This window comes from Alligator mississippiensis, chromosome 9, assembly GCF_030867095.1.
Source record: "Alligator mississippiensis isolate rAllMis1 chromosome 9, rAllMis1, whole genome shotgun sequence".
Taxonomy (NCBI): domain Eukaryota; kingdom Metazoa; phylum Chordata; order Crocodylia; family Alligatoridae; genus Alligator; species Alligator mississippiensis.
In genome coordinates, this window is record NC_081832.1 from 66707270 (window position 1) to 66727050 (window position 19781).

At 43.7% G+C, this 19781-nt stretch overlaps 1 protein-coding gene across 2 annotated transcripts; it reads left to right on the forward strand.

Moving 5' to 3' along the window:
• The first annotated feature begins 23 nt into the window (after positions 1–23).
• Positions 24–19175, forward strand: SPRY4 (sprouty RTK signaling antagonist 4). Of its 2 annotated transcripts, none has more exons than XM_006263392.4 (2): positions 24–177; positions 14251–19175. In XM_006263392.4, exon 2 carries the CDS (start codon positions 14297–14299, stop codon positions 15194–15196), a length of 900 nt encoding a protein of 299 aa, XP_006263454.1. In that variant the 5' UTR covers positions 24–177; positions 14251–14296; the 3' UTR covers positions 15197–19175. The 2 variants fall into 2 exon arrangements, with proteins under 2 accessions (XP_006263454.1, XP_006263455.1); XM_006263393.4 differs by lacking the exon at positions 24–177 and adding an exon at positions 3823–5031.
• Positions 19176–19781: the final 606 nt, after the last annotated feature.

Genomic DNA, 19781 nt, shown 5'->3' on the forward strand with positions numbered 1-19781 from the left:
CAGGCAGCGGCGGCTGCAACAGTGAAGCAAGGCGGGCGGGAGGGGGCAGCGGCCGCGGCTGACAGCGCAGCGCACGGCTCCTTCCTGCCTTCCCTCGCTGCCGGGCTGCCCTCGCGTCTCGCTCCGAGGTGGGATTAAGTCGCCCGGTGAGACATGGTCTCGGCTCAATTCCTGCGAGTAAGTGCGGAGCGCGGCGGGCGGGGGCCGCGGAGACCCGCGGGGACTGAGTCCTGCCCGGGGGAGTGCGGGGTCCCTGCTGCCCTGGCACTAGTGAGCAGAAACGCACGTACACGCACTTATGTATGTGTGCACATATATGTAGACGTATATCTAAATATACACGCACATCTATGTGCGTGTGTAGATATAGATACAGATAGATTTTTATATATATATATATATATATATATATATATATATACACACACACAGACACATAGAGAGAGAGATCTATATCCATCTATCTCGATATATAGATCTCTCTGTCTCTATATATAAAATTTGTCTATCTATATGTCTATCTGGATATAGATAATCTATATATATATATATGTGTGTGTATATATATGTATGTGTTTCTGATCAATAATGCTGGAAAGGGGTCGTGTGTGCGTGCGTGCGTGTTGGCTCTCTGAAGCCTGCGTATGCAGTTCCGTCCACGTACATGTGTGCGTGTGTCTGCCCACACGCATGTTTGTATCTGGGATCTACCTATGTAGCTGTGTGGCCCTTCATTACCTAAAGCGGGATTTGCATTCGGGGAAAGAGCAAGAAAGGACCTGGTTCCTGCAGGATTTGCATTGGTGTCGCTGCTGGTCTCGGCTGAACTCCTGTCCCTGCTCCCCAGCTGCCTTTGGTGCCTGTGCAGGGCAGGCGGTTTTTGTCACACTGGGGTTTGGGGAGGCTGTGGTAGAAATGGATGGGTGCTGTGGGTGCAGAGTTGTTTTCTCTGCCCTTCCCCACCCCTATACTTCCTACACCAAAAGGAGATAAATTCAGGCTCCCCCAGATTTACCATTAAGAGCAGCACATATTTCTTTGGAGTCTAAGGACAGCTCATGTATTTCTTCTCCCCACCAAGCCCTCTCTCCCTCTTGTTAATGTTAAGTGGATCCGGAGCTGTCTCCATAATAGGACACTTCAGAGCTGAGTCCCGGGAGCGTCAGATCTTTGCTGCATGACCTTTGCTCCTTAGCATTTTATTTCATGCAACTGTCCTGCAATTCCCTTTTCCTTGACTTTTTGCTCCATTTCTGCTCTGTTCTGCTTCCCCTATGCCATCCCCTGTGCTGCTGTGGGGTTGTGTTGCTTCAGTTTTTCTTGGATGGGGCTGTGGTTTCAAACTGTGGATCATTAATAAAGCCTTGTGTGTAGAATCATGTACTGATAGACCGATATGATGCATGTTACATGGATGGAGCAGAATTGCGTCTTAGGTGCCCTTCATCAACTGCGTAGCAGGGAGAAGCTCAGATTTTTTTCTTCCCTGGTACCAGTTCTAGCATCATAGGAGAAAGACAAGACTACATGTTCTGAAAATGCATTATCAGAGAGGAAATGGAAAAACCAGAAAGGGACCTCTGTGCAGGGGTCTAAGCAGAGAGCAGGATTGGAAATGCAGACCTTGGAAATGGCAGTGCAAACAGGAATGAGCATTAATCACGGGAGAAAGGGCTTCGTTCTTTCTTTCTCCTCAAGTGTTCAAAAATAATTTATTGCATTGGCTGCCTGTTCTGCAATATAATCCCCCCAAAAAGGGTCTGATTTCTTAATTTAAATATTATATAGCCAAACTGCTTTTTTTTTTTTTTCTTTTTTCTTTTATTTTAAGGAAGATGGAGGGAAAACACTCATGAATTACCCAGAGTAGGGAATATCCATTTTTCATTCTTTAGAACTTCTTGTACTGCCCTCGTTCCAAAGCAGGCTGAGGCTACAGTATGCTAAAAATCAGCTCACAGTCTCCATTCATCTTCCATGATTTGAAGCTGTACATGTTCAATGTTAAGCCCTCCCCCCCCCCCAACCCTGATATGGAGTCAAACAATAAAGCTGCAATTTGTGCACTGAATTGCAATGATCTTGATGACTAGCTCCCCCTTCTCCATATAAAAATGAATGATAGAGGGAGGATTGGTTGTTCTCTGTTACTGGAACCCTACTGTGGATGTCTCATTGATAAATGTGCCATTTTGCACAGGCTGCTGTGTTCTGTTGATAGAAGGGACTCTGTGTTGGTATTGCAAAATAAAAAGGACCATTTCTGAAAGCTGCAGTCCTTCTTTGGAAATTCCTTGTGAGGTGCGTTCAGGGAGAAAATGATTTGTTTACCTCTTAAAGCAGAAGCTTTTTTTATAAAACTATAATTGATTCCCAAATCAGGTTGGGAAATATTATTTTTTAAAATCATCCCCCATCTTCAACAAAATGACATTGACCTCCCTTTTACTCCCGTTGCAACGATGTTTAGTTCGCTGTATCTCATTCTTCCAATATTAACACAAATAGCAAAAAACTCATTAAACATGTTGACTTTCCAAATATGCAGCTTTCCAAGTTCAGCCTTAGTATCTAAAGCTGCCTCTCTCTAGGCAAACAACTGGAGGAATAGCTGTGTTCGACATTTTTTTTTTTTTTAAAAGATCTAATGCAGTACAATTTCCTACACTTAGCATAAAGCCTTCTAAATGATAAGCAGCACTTGCATTAGCTTAAAAGAGCTGATTTAGAGATTTCTTATTTAATTCTCTGACCTTAAAATAAATACTGCTGTACAGGGGCAAAACCATAAAAAGCAGAGAAGCTACTGAAGATGAATTGTAAACCCTAGAGACCAGGAAATTCATGATGTGAATCACTTGCACTGCAGGAAGGGGCAGCTGGACAGGGGCAGCTTTTGGAATGGTTGCAGGTTAATTTTCCCAGCTTCTGAATTTCAGAACCACTGGCACAGATCTAGTGCCTCATCTGCAAGAGGCAGGTTTTCCCCATAAAGCTTTCCAGGTTTTGGGGGGTTTTTTTGGGGTGGGAGGTGGTTCCCCCCTTCCAATTCTTCTTGGTGAAAACTTCAGCTATGCTCATATGGCCAAGGGAGGAACATTCATCTGAATTATTCATTTCAATATGATTGAAAGGGTGGTAGGCATTGTATAGAAATGGGAAAAGTCTGGGGGGGGGGGGGGGTTTCCTCCTTCATTAATGGGATTTTTTGTTTTATTTTGTTTTTGTTCTGTTTTAATGTTTTGTTTAGTTTTTTTAATCAAATCTAAATGAAGTTTACAGTTATAAAGGTACCATTCATAAACCTTCTCGTGTAAATGTGCACACACTACAGGGTCCTCTTTTAATTTGGTTGAGGACATCCTTCGTTCTAACCAAAGGCAAGGTTGGAATTTATTCAGCCATCATTCAGCTGTTCCCTTTTGCTGAGATTCAGATCAGACCAGTTCTTCATCCTCCAGCTTTGCTGCCTAGGCAGGATTAGTTTGTGGTCTCCTTGCAGTAGATACAGTGAACAATATTTACCATTCAGAATGGTTTTTGTGCTGTCTACCCTCAGTGAAGGTGTGAATAAGACTCTAGTATTCCTGTGTATCCCAGATCACTTGGTATATCTCTTCAATTAACCCCCATATTTTTTCCCCACTCTTCACAAAAAGGATTCATTTGCTTTGCCCTTTCTATATTTCCACTGCCAGCTGCCCTGTCACAGGCCAAGCAGATAATCCAGCTTCATTTTTAGCCAATATTCTAGGTATTTCAGTCCTTTTTTTTTTTTTTTTTTTTTTTTCCCTTCCCTCCCCCGACTAACTTCGGAGCTGTGTGGTTGAACGGTGGTAAATCTCAGCGTTCATTGTTGCTCTGACACCAGAATGGTTATGCTCTTGTCGTGCATGGATGTAAAGATTGGACAGTCCACAGCTCTGGTTAGCTTGGGGGGGTTTCTAGATGGATTTCCCTCTACACCACGGTATGGCAAACCACAGAAAAGGAAGGCTACAATCCTGAGCCCTTTGAGCATAATGCCATATTAGAATGGCAACTACCTTGATAAGGATTCACCATGGGCGCTTACAGTCCACACTTTCTACACATTTTCCTTGATTTTCAGGGTTTGGACTATTAATCTGTGTTTAGACTTTGCTCTCGCGCCGGAGTTTCTGCTCTTGTTGTCCTCCTGTTGCCTTATCTCAAGTTTGCTGACTGTGTACCTCAAGAAGAATGAGCACAATTTCATTGATAGACCACGTGTGCCAAGCTTCTCTGGTGCTAACAACAGGAGCAATTTAGGTTCCAAAAGTATTTCAAATGAGCTTGTAATATGGCCCAGATTTTTTTGTTGGAAGAAAAGGCCTTGCATTCCTATGCGGAGAGCCCAAAAAACCAATAGCTTCTTGCTGGGAATCTGACAAAGCGTAATCTAGTGGCTAGATGACAGGACAGGGAATTGGAAGATCTCTGGTTTCTGCTCCAAACACACTTCCCCACTGCATCATCTTGGGGCCAGTCTCTTTCTTTGAAATCACATAAGATAAGGATGGTGCACTTGGCCACTCTGCAATAGCATCTCCATACCTCGGGGGTTTAGGGATCATGATGCCTGGAAAGTACTTTGAAATGCTTGAAGGGAGGATCCTACAGAAATTGGAGCTCACTGTTTATTATGCTAGGAGGGTTGCTACAGGTTATGCTGAAAGGCAGAGAGACGGACCTTGGTCTGCGCTAGGCTCCACCCCATTTGGATACTGCCATAAAATGAAAGCCTAGGAGAGGAGCATTTGAAGAGTGAGCAGAGTTCAATGCTGTGAGGATCTTTTGAGTTTCGAAGGCAGCCTCTGCCGTGGGTCAGCACGTAGCCAGAGTTCGAGTCTGGGTCCAGGTACTTGATATGAACAGAGCACTGTCTAAAGATGGTAGCGAGGGTGGAGTGAGCCATGGTGGCATCACACCCCCGTGCCACACAACAGCCCGGTATCCTGGGAAAGAACCCGTTTGCCTGAGAGGCACCAGCGGAAACCTCCAAGTGACAAGGTGAGTGACTACTGCAAAGTCCCACTTTACGTGCCTGTGCAGAAGGCTGAAGACTAACTAACTGCTGTCTCTGAGACCTCCTAAGAAGAATTCTTACTTTTTATAAAGCATGATCTTAATTAAAAGCACTAATTGTAACCCCCCAAAATCAATACTTGATACTGACATGGCAGAGAGCTCCGAGTGCCGAACTGCATTACAGCTTTGATCCAGATGGTGATAAATGTATTACCGAATAAGCTCACAACATGTTTGGGGTTTCTCTTTTTAGACTGCATTGATTTAAGGGCAGGATATGTGCATGTTAACAACTGAACCTTGCAAAAAGTGGCCTAGATGCAGCAGTGCTGCTTTGGGCTTGAGCAGCTGCCACTTTTGTTCATTTATAGGAGGTGTGAGCACTTGGCATCCTTCAGAATAGAAACATTTCAGTCTTGAACGTATAGATGCATTTCTGGGCCATAGTAAATGGGTAGTGGAGACTAGGCTTTTTGTCCAGCACTCGTTTTCAATATCTTGTTATTCCTACGTGCCTGTTACATAAATGTAAGCTAGTGGGTATTAGCTGAATAAGACACTGTATCAAACTGCATATCAGCACTGTATTAAACAATGCAAAGACCATTTTGTTCCCCCCGCAAGCTGAAGAGAAAATTGCCTGACATCTAGAAAATGAAAAATAATTTAATAGGTGTTAAACGAATAGGATTCTACAGAAGGTTGCCCTAAACCTACAGAATTGAATAGAGAATACGTTCTACTGTAGGTTTTTGTGACTTGCTTACAGCCTTCTATAGGAAGACTATAACTTCCTAAATTCTATACATACATAGAAATAGTGCAAAAAATTCTGTAGGACTTTTCCATAAGGAAATCCAACAAAGCTTCCAAGTTTGAATGGGTACCACAAGAAATGCTATGCCATGCTCCATTTTAAAATGATGTTTTACAAACCCTAAAATTTTAGAAAACTATTTTGCAGCACAGTAATAGTTCAGATACTGGCAAGACCATGTATATTAAAAAATCTCTTATCTACGTGGAGAAATTCAACGTAGTTGTTGTGGTTCAGTTTTATGGAACTAACATTAACTAACCACAAGGTTCATTCTTGGGAAGAGCTGCATATTATGACCAACTTCTGCTTTAGAGAAAAAAAAAAAAGGTACAGATCTGTGATGTGGCTATTCATTACATTTAAAAGTTTTACATAGCCGTATAAAGATGACTTATTTTTTACTTCTCTGGCTCATGGGAGCTCTCAGTTGACCTGCAGGAGCCCATTTAAATTCAAAGGTTCAACTAATTTTGGGACTATTTTCATTAGATTATCCTCCTGTTGAGTTCAGAAAAAAGCCTGTAAAGTCAGACCTGGTAAGTCTATGCCTGGTTTACTGGCATAGGCATGTCTGCATTGATTATTGATAAAGTAACTAATTTTATGCCAGAAGTATTTGCACAGCAGTCCTGAATCAGAATTTGCATGAAATCTTCACCTAGAATTGCATCAGCACCTTGAGAGATGCTGTGGATTTGAAGGCACCCATGCAGCACAATGGGAATACCAGCATATCTCAAGTGACACACTTGCTTAAGCACCAAAGCATCAAGGCCTGAAGGCAGGGCCAGTTACTTAATCAGAATGTGAATAGAACCAGCAAGGCACCACTTTGTCTGGGGTTGGCTATATATTAGGTATCCTGTACAGAGAATTAAGTTTAACTTGATACTGTAATTTTTTTATCAAATTATTTTACTGCCTAGTGAGCAGAAGTCTTCAAAGAGTATCTATCTTGCCTTACTATTTCCTCTCTCCTCTCTCTTCCTTTTTTAAAATACATCACTTTCATGTTTTGCATCACAAGTCAACAGATTTTTTTTTTTTTTTTCCTACAACATGCTGGGCCTTCTGCGTGCATGCTCATCTTACACAGGCTAATCAACGTGAGTTGTGCATTCTTTTCTGAATACTCAATTGGCTCGGATGCCATCTGGAAGAGAGCTAAACTGCAAGTTGTTTCCTCACTCTAGACACAAAGCAGGGGGAGATTCCTCTCTCTTTTTATGATAGCATCAATCCCTTCCCTGCAGACGAACTACAGGGTGGACACCTGCAAAACTGTACATGTTTGTCTAGAAGGCACTTTAACAACATGCAGGGCTGGGTAGGAAAAATGAGTGAATTTGGTGTTTGTAAGCAGTGCCCAAATGATAGCCCTGGATGTAGGAATCTGAGTTTGCAAGAGTCTGACCAGTCCTTTGCAGCTGGTCAGTAGGAACCAGCAGAAATGTTCCTTTTTCTCATCAAATTTTTAACGTTTTCTGATCAACTCTCTCTCGGCCTCAGGTAACCAAGACTGCTTCAAAGGCCAGAATCAAAACGCATCAGTTCAAAAAAGCAGCAAAACCTGAGCTGTCCGACGGCATTGACTCGTGCATACATCCTCCTCTGTCTAGAGCTGCTTCACTGCCTCGACACAGTGACCAGCCCCAAGCGATCTATGCTGAATTAGGTCATCTTAACATCTGAGTCCCTGGAGTGACTTGAGGCACAGTTGGCTGCTCAACATGGGCAAAACAGGCTAATTTTAGGGGGGGGGGAGGGAAGGGGCTTCCTGTGAAACACTGTAGCAGTTCACCCAACAGCAGCTTTGCTTTTCCTTTCCCTTCCTTTCAAGGTCTTGATTTTTGCCAAATAGACGGTTCTGATTAGAGATGTAGTTACAACAGAGAGAGCGCTTTCTAGGATGCCATCATTTCAAACCATGCATTTTGGTGACTTCCTACCAGGTGCCCTGAATGTATAACCCATCTTCTTGGCAAGGAGGAGCTGCATTTCTCAGCTCTTTAGCAGAGAACTTGATGCCTCAGCATGCTTCCAGCGGCTAAACCCTACATTATATTGACTTGTTATACAAGACGCCTTTCTTACTTCGCCCCACCACACTTCTTGGAGTCTTTTATCTCTGTTAATGCCATCTCTAGCTCCAAGTGTAGTTGTTTTGCTTCCCAGAAATAAAACCAAATGGGGGGGAAGTTGTGATGGTTGTGGCAAGGCTCCCAGTTAAGCTGATGAGAGCTCAGAATGGGCCCGTGAAGGCAGAAATGAGCCGACTGAAACCGTATGAAGGAAAACTCCCTCGTGTTGTCTTGTTTTGGGTCAAGAAGGTCCATGGATCAAGTCCTGAGTCTAATCTTGGGCTCGTATCTCAGTGCTATCCTGTTCCATGTACAGGGGATTGGGTGAAATGTATTGAAGATCCTTCTCGGACCCTCTCCAGGCACTGTCAAAGGCTAGTCATCAAATCTTGTGTCAGAACTTGGGTGTCCGGTGCATCTCCTACTCTTCTAATCGCTCTACCTACAAGCAGCTTGTCATCCACAAGGAAGCTGTGCATAACAGCTGGCAAGTCAGAGGGCTGTTTTTATCATGGCCCAGTTATTAAAAGATAAGGAGGACTTTAGCTCCTAGCCCTCAGTACCGTAGCTCAGAGTGCATGCTGATGAACCAAGCAGGTGAGCCAACACATAAGCTAAAATTAGTGGATCATAAAATGTCACTGTCATCACCAGTGATTTAAATAGTGGTAACCACCTTGCAGATCGAATGCCACCCAGGTCCATGTCTAGTTAGTCCTTATAGAAGTTCAGTCTTCTACCACTGAAAGGTTTGGTGAGCAGGTGGCCACAGATCACGCAGCAGAATCCTTTGGGGAAATACCAGTGAGATCATAAAATGGACTTTGTTCTAAACATGCTCGAGTCAGAACAATTGAGGTTTAGTAGGATAAGACCCCAGTTCAGCTATTACGTTTCTAAAGAATCGGGAGACAAACTAATTCAAACACTAAAAGAGAGTAGGATATTGTAGCATGTTTAGGATTAGGAGCTGGGATGTTTGGGTTTACCTTGGCTTTATTGACTAACCTCTGCATGCTTCCATTTCCCTGCCTGCCAGACTTGTCTATCGTGGGGCAAGTGATTTGAGGGTGTCTGGAAAATGTTCTGCATTGTGATTTGTTTTTTTTTCCAGCCTTGATCATCTTGACATGTCCAGGAAAGCTACATTAAAAATGTATTCTGACTACAATAATCATCTCTGTTAAGGCCACCTTCTAATGCCTGCCTGCACGTGAGCTACTTCTGAGAGTAACACTTGCTGTACCTGGCTACAGACACTACACCACAGAAAATGATACTAATTTAGGGGAACACCTTGAATACAAGTGGTATTATCACTAGTTCTGCGCAACCATCTCTGATTGGCAGAGCCCATAAGACAAGACTTAAACACCAAAGACAGAGTATGCACTCACACTTTCCCTAAAAGCATCCTGCTGTTTGCCCTTTGTTAGAGAGTTGCTTTTCCTTGATGTGGTATGTACACACATGCACTGAATTCAGTGTTGCAGGTTCAGTCCTCTAGTTTGCAAAGTGTTTAATGTTCCTCTGGGGATGAAAGGTGCTACATAAACAGAAAAATCATAATTTTACTAAACCTGATGCTGTTTGCACAGAAGGTTGTTAGACACAGCCTACAGGATAAAAACGATCCCCCTTCATCATGTATATCGACATAAAAGAACACATTAAAATAATGATAATCTGTGGGCTCCACTTAGACCTCGTGTGACTTGAGACAATGCCACTAACTTGTACTAAAAGACAGCTGGGGCTAAATCAACTCCTGCCAGTTTCTGGAAGCTATAGGTGAACATGCTTTAGCTTACTAAAAGAAAATACAGGTGTGCAATGAACATACCACTGACAGCGAGATGGGAAGAGATGTAGGCCTGCAGAATTCCACCCTCTTATACCAATCCATCAACACTCATATGGTCAGTGGTGCTGAAATGCCCAGCTTTCCAAACAAAAGTGCTGCATCTCTCCCCATCAAGCTTTCTAAAAATCCTAGGTTCTTACAAGTTAAAACCCCTGACAATCGTGGAGCTTAACATGTTGTATAATATTGAATTCTTACTTGCAGGTAGCACTTTTATATAAATACAACACTGAACCCTAGCAGACAAAATTAAAATACCAGTTTTTTCCTTATTCCCCTAATTATCGGTTATCACAGCTAAATTTTAACAAACATAGTTTTTTCAAGCATTTGGTAAGTGAGCATTTTATTGCTAGTTCCACAATGTTGGAGATAAGAACAGGAGTAGGGAATATTCCTTTTTTACTTTCTCTTTCTTTAAAAGAGCACATTGTCAGTTTCTTTACTCTTGGCAAATAATTAAGGAAAAGTAACTAGAGACTTGTTGAATGGCAAAGGACAGTAGCCTAATGACTAAGCTGCCAATAAGGACCTGCATTATTCTTAGTGGAGAAAGCATTTTTGTGTTGTTTCTTGTCTTTCAAGCATAGCAGCCAACATGTTATACTAATGCATCAGAAAAGGCATAGGCAGACAAGGTTCTTTGGGTAAATGTGATATCTTTTATTAGACCAACTACATAATTGGAAAAACTTTTCTTTGCAAGCTTTCAGGCACAAATGTCCTTCTTCAGGCATAGGTGGAGTCTGCTGGTGTTTTATGTTCTGGAGACAGAAGTTGCATAGAAACTGGTTTAAATGATCAGAAACTGGTTTAAACCTGTAACAGAACACAAGCTCAGTGCACATAAACCAGTTTCAGCCATTTTGAAACTGGTATAGGATAAACCTGGTTCAATGTAGTATCAGACTTAACTGATTTAGGTCAAACCAGTTTATGAAACTTGTGTCCCATACCCCTTCCAGTTCAAGTTAAATCTGAGTCTCCTAGCATGCTTTGCAGCCCTGGGCTGAGCTGTGAGGTCCCTTCCAGCCCTAAACTTTTGTGAATGTGAGTGAGTGCTATCTGATCCAGAGAGCAGGGCTGGCCCTGCCCTCTGATCCCTAGCTGGAGTGAGGGCTGGCTTGCTGGACTCCCCAGGCAAACCCCTGCTGGGGTCTGGGACCAAGGAGGGGAGTTAAACTTCTCTTCCTCTGAGTATGGAGCTTCCTGCCCTGCCTACTTAGTGCTGGCTGTGACTGGATTGCAAATCCCAGAGACACCTGGAAGAGGAAGCAATGAGCAACCCTGCAGAGTCTTGTTTGTTGTGAGTCTGGACTGCAAATCCCAGAGACCTGAGGGGCAGCAGAAAGAGGAAGCAAACACGCACCCTATGCTGACTATGTGCCAGAGGAGCCATCCTCTAGCACCCCCCTTCCCCCCCAGCTTTTGGCTTGAGCCACTGCAGACATGTGGCTGCATTTCCTGAATCCAAAGCAACTGTCTGTTCATTTGCTTATTAGTTCAGTCTTTGCAGCTCAGACTAACCTGCGAAGACTGAATCAGTAAAGCTTTGGGCTTTTTGATTGTCTGTACTTAGCCCTGGAGAACCTTGTCTGCCTATGTCCTTAAACCAACACCTCTACAACCAATGCTTCAGAAAAGGCACGTACTGTTCTAAACACTAATTGGTGTTCTGGAGTCCAGTTTCACTGCAAAAGCCCTATCCTGCAAGATGCTGAGCACCTTTTTTGAAGTGCTTAGAGCAGCATCTTCCTCTGAATTCAGGATAGGTTTGAGTGTTCAGTGCTTCAGAATCCAAGTTCAAGTTCCTGGTCAAGAGAATAACTGATTGTTAAACAGAGCTTTGTCATCTCTTTAAGACGGACAACTATAGCTTTCAAAAGTTTCTCCTACACAGCTGCTGCTTGTGTATTCATTAGTATTAAAATCAGTGAATGTTTTAATTAGTGGGAAATAGTTTGGTAATTGCTGATAGTGTGAATAGTTCACACAATAGTTTTACTTCTAGGATAGTGTTTTGCATGGTCCTGATAGCTTAGTTTAATGTACTTTCCATATACACAACTTCTACTAACTTTTATCTTCTCTCCCTGACCTTTTACAGTAAAGGCCAAATAACCTTTTCACACTTTTTTTAAGTGAATGTTTTCTTCTTCTTAAAAAAGGGAGGACTTAAACAGCTCACTGCTTCCTTTCTGGATTTTAGAAGGCCCCCTCTCTTTCCACTCCCTCTCAAGTTTTACTTGCTGCTTTTAACTGATCTCAGATATAATTAATAACTAATATAAAGGTCACTCAAGGAGGAAATGGCACATCTTCTAGAAAACAATGTGCACTTTCTAAATTTGAACCGCGTAGTTTCCGTTCTTTGATTTAAGTTTAGTTACTTCCTGTGGTTTCCTGTCCTACGCTACAGTTGAGTCTTTGGCCTGACTCCAGTATGAATTGCACTCTTTCAATGAAATTAGAAACCGTAGCAATAGAGGGCTTAGCTGGCCTCACTAGTAAACAGCATTTGTACTAAATATCATTCATGGTGTTTGAAGATTACTCAGTTACTTGGGTGACGTGATGTCTGATCACATTTTCAGTGTCTCACTGCAGCAAGCTTTACCTGTAGGCATGATCTACCTGTACTTTGCATCCATGAAATGGTTGTTGCAGTTGTAGGGTATGGCTGGTATAGTGAAAGCATATCCAAGCTAGTTCTCCATTAACAATTAGCACAGGTACCAGTAGCAGTGTAACTACAGAAGGCTGCAAAAACCTGCCTTACAAGCTAGGTAAATTACTCCCACGGAGCTATGCATTCCCACAGCTAGACTGCTACCAGTATCTGAACGAGGGAGTTCTGTCTACGCTGCAATCAATGCGGTGACTGTGGCTGAAACATCCTTTGCCTGTTTAAAGGTCTTCTTTTCCCTCAAAGAAGATACTGCCTCTAACACAGTATCTGTCTAAAGGAGGGAGATTTGGCTCGGACTATTTAAGATGACATTTGGGGACTTTATAGGGGATACCTGGGCTCCAGGATCCAAACTGGTCAGATGCTTCCTTTTCTACTTGTCTGCTCCAAACTCACACCATCCATCTCATCAAGGGAACAGTGGAGCTGGGTGGGTTCAGGTGTGCATGGGAAGAAGGGAGGTTAATGTATCCAGAACTGCAGGTAGCATTTATGGAGAATGGAGAATTAAGCACTAGAGATTCTCTGTGGAAAGTGTGTGGGGAGGGAGCTGTCCCAAAGGGCCAGGAACCTGAAACCATCTAAGGATTCAGATTTTGCCAGGCAGCTTTTGGGCAAGCAGCGGCAGGTCGTACTCCAAGGTACAAAGGGTAAAAGCCCCCTTGACACTTTAAATTTTCCCCTTGGTAGGGTCTCCATGACCCACGCCCCACCCTTTGCACAGCAGCAGTATCTTAGTCAATTGGGTTGGTCCAAGGCACAATTATTGTTAATTGAAAAATTTTCCCACCCTGGTATCTGCTGGTTTGGCAGCATCGTTCCTGATGACCTTTCACAATGGCACTGTCCTTCAGATCTATGGGAGCCATGCTCTGTGATCTGCATATGGCTGGACCTTGGATTTTGGGGTGTGGTTGGGTAGAGGCAGAACTTGGTGACATCTGCGTTCTGTAATGTCATCGTCTAAGAAGCTATTGCAACTCTCCCGCAGGAAATAATTCTGCCGCTGTCATTAGCTGGCTTGGACCTCTGCCCTGCCCACAAGCCATCCACAGGGAGAGAGATTAGCAGGCAATGGACTGTCATGACAGCAAGGGTTCACCTTACAGATGCTAGGTACAATCTACCCGTTAAAGACGCAATTACAAAGGGCAGGCACACTTGGATCTCAGATCTGTGGAACAGCCTGAATGCCCCATACCGACTCCACCAGGGCCAAACACTGCTCTTCTGAGTTTGTGCTCAGGGAGCCTGGTAACCCAGCACATCCCAAACTCTGTGGACCAGCTGTTTGCCAGTTGAAGCTGTGGCTCTCCTAGCAGTTGTTCACATTGGAGTCAGGGGGTGGAGATTCAGGACTGGTAAGAAAAATAGGTCAATATCTTTTTGGAGTAGCTTATTTACTAGACGAAGCCTAATTGAACACAGACGGGTAATTCAAGTCGGCAGTCTCAGCTCCCTCACCGCTATTCCTCCCTATCACTGAGGAGGGAGGAAGGTTAGTACAGCTTGGCAAGGCTAACCGTGGTTGGGGAAGAGCTATGCTGGGCCAGGATTAGGGAGAGTAGAACAGTGCTAGAGGACAATGCGAGCGTCTGGCCTTTTATACAAGAGCAAGTGCTTCATCTCTCCTTGCCCCACGCTTTGGGCTATAACCCCTTCCATGCAATGGCAGCTTTGGCAATGAGTGACTGCAAGCACCCAGTTAATTTGGGGACGTGCCCCTTTTCTTCCTTCTCTTTTTCAGGACACGTAAGAGCAGTTTTCCCTACTAGCAAAGACCAGTCTGACCAATGGAGCCCCGGATCCCCCACAATATCACGGTGGTTCCAAACTCTGTCATGGTCCAGCCGCTGCTAGATGGCCGGATCCCTTATGGGAGGCTGCAGCACCCCCTCACCATCCTACCAATTGACCAAATGAAGACGATTCACATTGAGAACGACTACACTGACAATCCCACCCTTGCCCAGCTGGCCACGCAGAAGCGCCCCCGAGGGCCCTATGAACCCACGTTGATCAGCCAGCACCTGCAGAGGTGCGAGCAGGATGTCACCCACCCCTGGATCTCTTTCAGTGGACGGCCCAGCTCCATCAGTAGCAGCAGCAGCACATCTTCAGACCAGAGGCTCTTGGATCACATGGCACCAGCTCCTGTGGCAGACCAGTCTTCTCCAAGAGCAGTCCGGATACAGCCCAAGGTGATCAACTGCAAACCCTTGGATCTGAAGGGACCCATGTCTCAGGAACTTGATAAGCACTTTTTACTGTGCGAAGCCTGTGGGAAATGCAAGTGCAAGGAGTGTGCCCTACCCAGGACTCTGCCTTCTTGCTGGGTGTGTAACCAGGAATGCCTCTGCTCCGCACAGAACCTGGTCAATTATTCCACGTGCATGTGTCTGGTGAAGGGTGTCTTCTACCACTGCACCAACGAGGATGACGAGGGCACCTGTGCAGACCACCCCTGCTCCTGCTCCCACTCGAACTGCTGTGCCCGCTGGTCTTTCATGAGTGCCCTCTCTCTGGTCCTGCCCTGCTTGCTCTGCTACCTGCCAGCAACAGGCTGCGTGAAACTCTCCCAGAGATGCTACGATCAAGTGAGTCGGCCGGGATGCAGATGTAAAAACACAAACAGCGTCATTTGCAAGTCGGTGCCGGATGGCAAAACAAGCAGGCCAGAAAAGCCTTTCTGATCACTTGGGAAGCTGGGGAGAGTGGAAGAGACACCAGGGAGTGGGTTTCTTACAACCTGTGTTCTGAGGATAACATCTAGCCTTTTGCCTTCAGAGAAAGCAGAAGTAACTATTTCCACAAACTGAAGCACTTTGGGTTATTCAGGGTTTTGGAACTGGCGAGCTACAACTTTGACAGATGGGCCAAAGGAGAATTCTTAACGTTTTAGAGAGAAGGCCGAAAATGTGCACATGCCATGAAGTACAGCTGCTTAAAAACTTTTTACTGTCTACTTCAGCATGCTGACTGCTCAGGGTGCCTGCACACAGCGAGAATCATTAACTGTGAGCTCGGCAGGCACGTCGGCAGAAGCAATATTCATTCTCATTCACCGAAGGAGATTTGGATTCACAGTACGATAGGTTTTTTCCCTTTCAACTCTGATTTGTTACCAGCAGCTTGTTGAAGGTGAAGGGTTGATGTTTCCCCCTCCCCCCACCCTCCATTTGACACTTAAAAAGGGCCAGCTGAGTCCAATATAAATGCTTTAGAACAGTTTTTCATGCCCCTTTTTAAGAATGGGTTTTCAAACTTTTTATTAAAGACCATTAGTATTTCAGTATATTTCTATTCACACCCTACCTGGCCATGTTAAGGCTAACTTTTTTTTTTCTGCCCCCCCCCCCCTTCAAAACTGAAATTGGTGCAATGCAACCTCCCCCTCAACAAGTACAGGCACTGCGATAATGTCCTAATGTCAATTCCTCTTGAAATTCAGGCTTAATAAAAAAAAATGAATGTTGGTTTTGCCAGTAAGCCCAAATTTGTAGCCTCAGATGTCATGTTTTAGAGGATTTTTTAAAATGTATTTTTACATCCACGCAGAAACCTAACACCATTCCTAAGAGGCTTTGCATGAACCTTATTTCCCCAGCTTGAGTTCTTGCTCAGTGAGACTGTCGGCATTTATTAGAGCTTTCCAACTTATCTCCTCTCCCCTCCTCTCTAAAACTAGGAGGGTTTAAAAAACTGAGCACAATATACATATACATATGTTTTTAAAGTGATATATTAGTGCAACAGTCTCTCTCTCATGGAACAAGCTCTTCAGATCTACTTTTCCGATAAATATTAAGGAAACTATGGTTTGGTGTTTTGTTTATTTGGGGGGGGAGGGGTTGTTGTGGGTTTTTTTGGCAGAATAATATCTGCTTGAAGCATTTCCCTCCCCTATTTCTATTGCTGCTGCCCGTTTGTTTTTTTTTTTGTTTGTTTTCCCCATTATGTACAATAGTGTGGCTATGTAAATATATAGAGAGGAGGTTTTTTGTTTGTTTGTTTGTTTGTTTGTTTGTTTGTTTTAATAAAGTCTATTTTAGTGTTAACAAGTTATAGGGGACAAGCTTGGGGAGGGCAGGGGAGGCATATTTATGAAAACTTGCCCATGGAGTTCAGTAGCTAGATGAAACGGGCTGTGTCTGTGCACTCAGAAGGGCCAGCTCCACACTTCCATCAGATGCAGTAACCCCTTTCTCTTGACGACTGCAAGGTGCTAAATGAAATGTGTGTCCTAACATGCAACAAATCAAATGGGTAGACAGGTACTTGTTGCATGTTGAAAGCCTATCCGGGCCTCAGTTTGGTTGTTTTTCTTTGGTGGGGGTTCCCCTTCCCTTTTAATTAGAGGAAATGTACTAGGTAGATGCCCAGCAATGACACACACATGCCATCTTTAATTAGATAAGCAATAAGCCCATGTAGCATTTTCCAGGAAGCATATTGCTTGGTTGTTGTCTTACAATTGTTGTGTATAAAGGTTGGGGGGGGGGGGGGGGAATTGTATTGATTAGAGTTGTTTTGTTTTTTTTACTTAAGAATTCATTTCATAGCAGGTGACTGGTTTTAGTTGAGTTTTAATTGTAGATATTTATCGTGCAGGAATCTTTTAAAAGAAAAACCATCATCCTTTTATATTTATAACACTTTCTGGCTTGTATATGGTAAATCATAGAAAAAAGGGATACTGTATCTATTACCAGTTCCTGATGCCTGTAGCTTGCCTTCAATCGCATGGGGACAGGGGAAGGAGAAAAGGCTGTATGCAGTCTTGCACAAATCTGAGGAAACCATGTAAAGGGGGGAAAAAAATCATCCCAAGCTGGTTGAATATACAGGGCATTGTATTTAATAAGTCAATAAAATATCTTCAAGTATAAATAGGCTTGGAGATGCAGCAACAAGCACAGAGGTGAGCAACAACCCTTTCCTTCTATCTGTGAACATACATAGTGCCCAGATGGTCTCCACCTAAACATTTTCCCCTCTATCCCACATCCTCTGTTTAGCACATAATACTGCAAATTTGCAATAGCAGATTCTATTTCTTGGCTGCATATTACTGAAACATGGCCTCCACTGTGCCAGTCTGTTGGTGTACATATACACAGGTGATTCTGCCCCCCTCTGCTGTCTTCTTACAAAGGTGGCTTCCTTTGGCTTTCATTGTACATGCTTGTAAACACCTATTTCTTTATAGGTTTCTGTTTTACTATGTAAACCCTGCTATGATGTACACAGATCCCATGCTGGAAAACTCCAAAGCATTAGTGGATATGTCCATGCAGTGGTAAATGTAGCAGAATGAATCTCCTTGTGTTATTCAGGCCCCTGGTGCAGCAGTCGGCTCGGATGTTTCACCAGCTCTTTGCCTGAGGCATAGCAACAAAGTTGTTGAGTTTCTTGTGTAGCATTCAAAAGATTCTGGGTTAGACCAGTTGAGAAGAGCCTTGACAACATGACACTATTCCTTTCGATGCCTTTGGCTGCTCTGCTGACTGAGAATATCTTTTGCCAGCCAACAACCTGTTTTCTCCCTTTTCTTTTCTTCTTTCCCCACCCCATTCCCTTTTTAAGGTACTTTGACCTCATGCTGCTCCCGGGATGTACAAAGTGTAAAGGGACAGTGCAGGATGGTGTTAAGTTGGGCCAAAGCTGGAGCCGTGCCTTCCCTGTCATGTAGCGGTAACACACCCCAACATGCTACAAGGATCATGCAAGCTAAGACTCCCTCTCCAGCTGGAACACGGCTGCTGGCTGTGCCACAAGTGAGCCCAGTTTGGTGTGGGGCTGCTCTCCCATCACTTCCGTGCCCTGCCACAGTGCACGCTCCTGCTGCCCTAGCATGAGTGGGAGGAATAAGGCCACTGAGAGCACTAGCCTGGTTTTGCACATCCCTGAAAGGGGATCCACTTTTTTCTTTGGATCTCCCTTGTACCCAGTGCAGCAGAAGAAAGCATTCCTCCAGAGGCATGCGACTCCACTGGCCTGAACAGGGCTGTGAGGGGGAGAGCAGGGGCAGGACTTGGCACAACACGTGCTTTATGGCCTTTCAGAAACAGCTTCTCATCACTTCTGTAAAAGCAAATTCTCATTTATTTCCTCAATACAGGCTTATCTATATGGGAAGGCCAAGAATGGTAGGGCCAGGGAACAACTTAATGGTACAGTAGTTACCCTGCACTGACAGTGTGGATGCTCCTAGTGCATGTTAAGCGCAACATCATCAACTCCACATCCAAGTGACCTTCCATTCAACCCAGAGACACCCCAGGGAGGGGAGTGTAGTGTAGCTACTGTACCATAAAATTAATCCCTGGGCATTTTACCTTCTCATGTAGGCAAGCTCAGGCTCTCTTCTGCACTGGGCATGTGTGTATATATGCATATATAAATATATGGGGTTTTTTTTCCTTTCATGCTCTGGAAAGCTGTTTAAGGTTTCCCTTCTCCCTCCGCCCCCATCACACACTGAGAAGTTACCACAGAAGTTTTCCTTTGTATAGAATATTTATTTTGAAGCTCTATTTTAATAGTATTTATTTTAGAAAGTCTACTATTGTAAGAGTTCTTCTGTTTGTGAAGAAAAACAAGTACTGATGAATGTACTGATCTAGAAATATATATATAAATATATATAAAAAATATATATTGTTAAATATACGAATGGTGGTTGTGGTTTCTTTAAAAGACAGATGCGTCCAATATTTTTAGCAATTATTCCAGAAACAGCTGCTAATTTGCCTCCTAGGCCCCAGCTCACAGGGGTTAAGTACCAGGCTTACTATTTAGACAAGAATTCACTACAGTTGATGATCCTGCTTTCTGGCTGGGCACTGTAGCTACAAAAACAGAAAGTTCAAGGAGAGCCCTGGCCTGAAACCATCCAAAGGCTGAAATAAAGCAGGAGCTGCCAAGTTGTTTTTCCTCTAGCAGCTTCTTATTGTTTTTAGCAAACAAATCCACCCCATGCACATACTCTCATTAGATCGCTCTGTCAACACAGATCTCAGAAGAGAATGGGGAAGGCTACAGCCACTACCATTTTGTGAGCAAGGAGGAGAGTAGAGAATTTGGGATTTACTGGATTAACTTCCTTTCCTCTCACCCTATTCATTTTGTTTGGCCAGGGCTTGTTCTGCCATGGCTGTTTCTTACACACAAATGAAGCTAAGGCTAAGTTACGTTACTGTCTAAATCATAGTATTATTTTTTTTTAATTGAAATTGCTTTGTACTTCTAGGCCAAGGAAGCAGTTGCAACTGAAAT

Excerpts from the sequence above, each read along its gene's own strand:
- SPRY4 (XM_006263392.4), top strand. The coding sequence starts at position 14,297 with ATGGAGCCCCGGATCCCCCACAATATCACGGTGGTTCCAAACTCTGTC.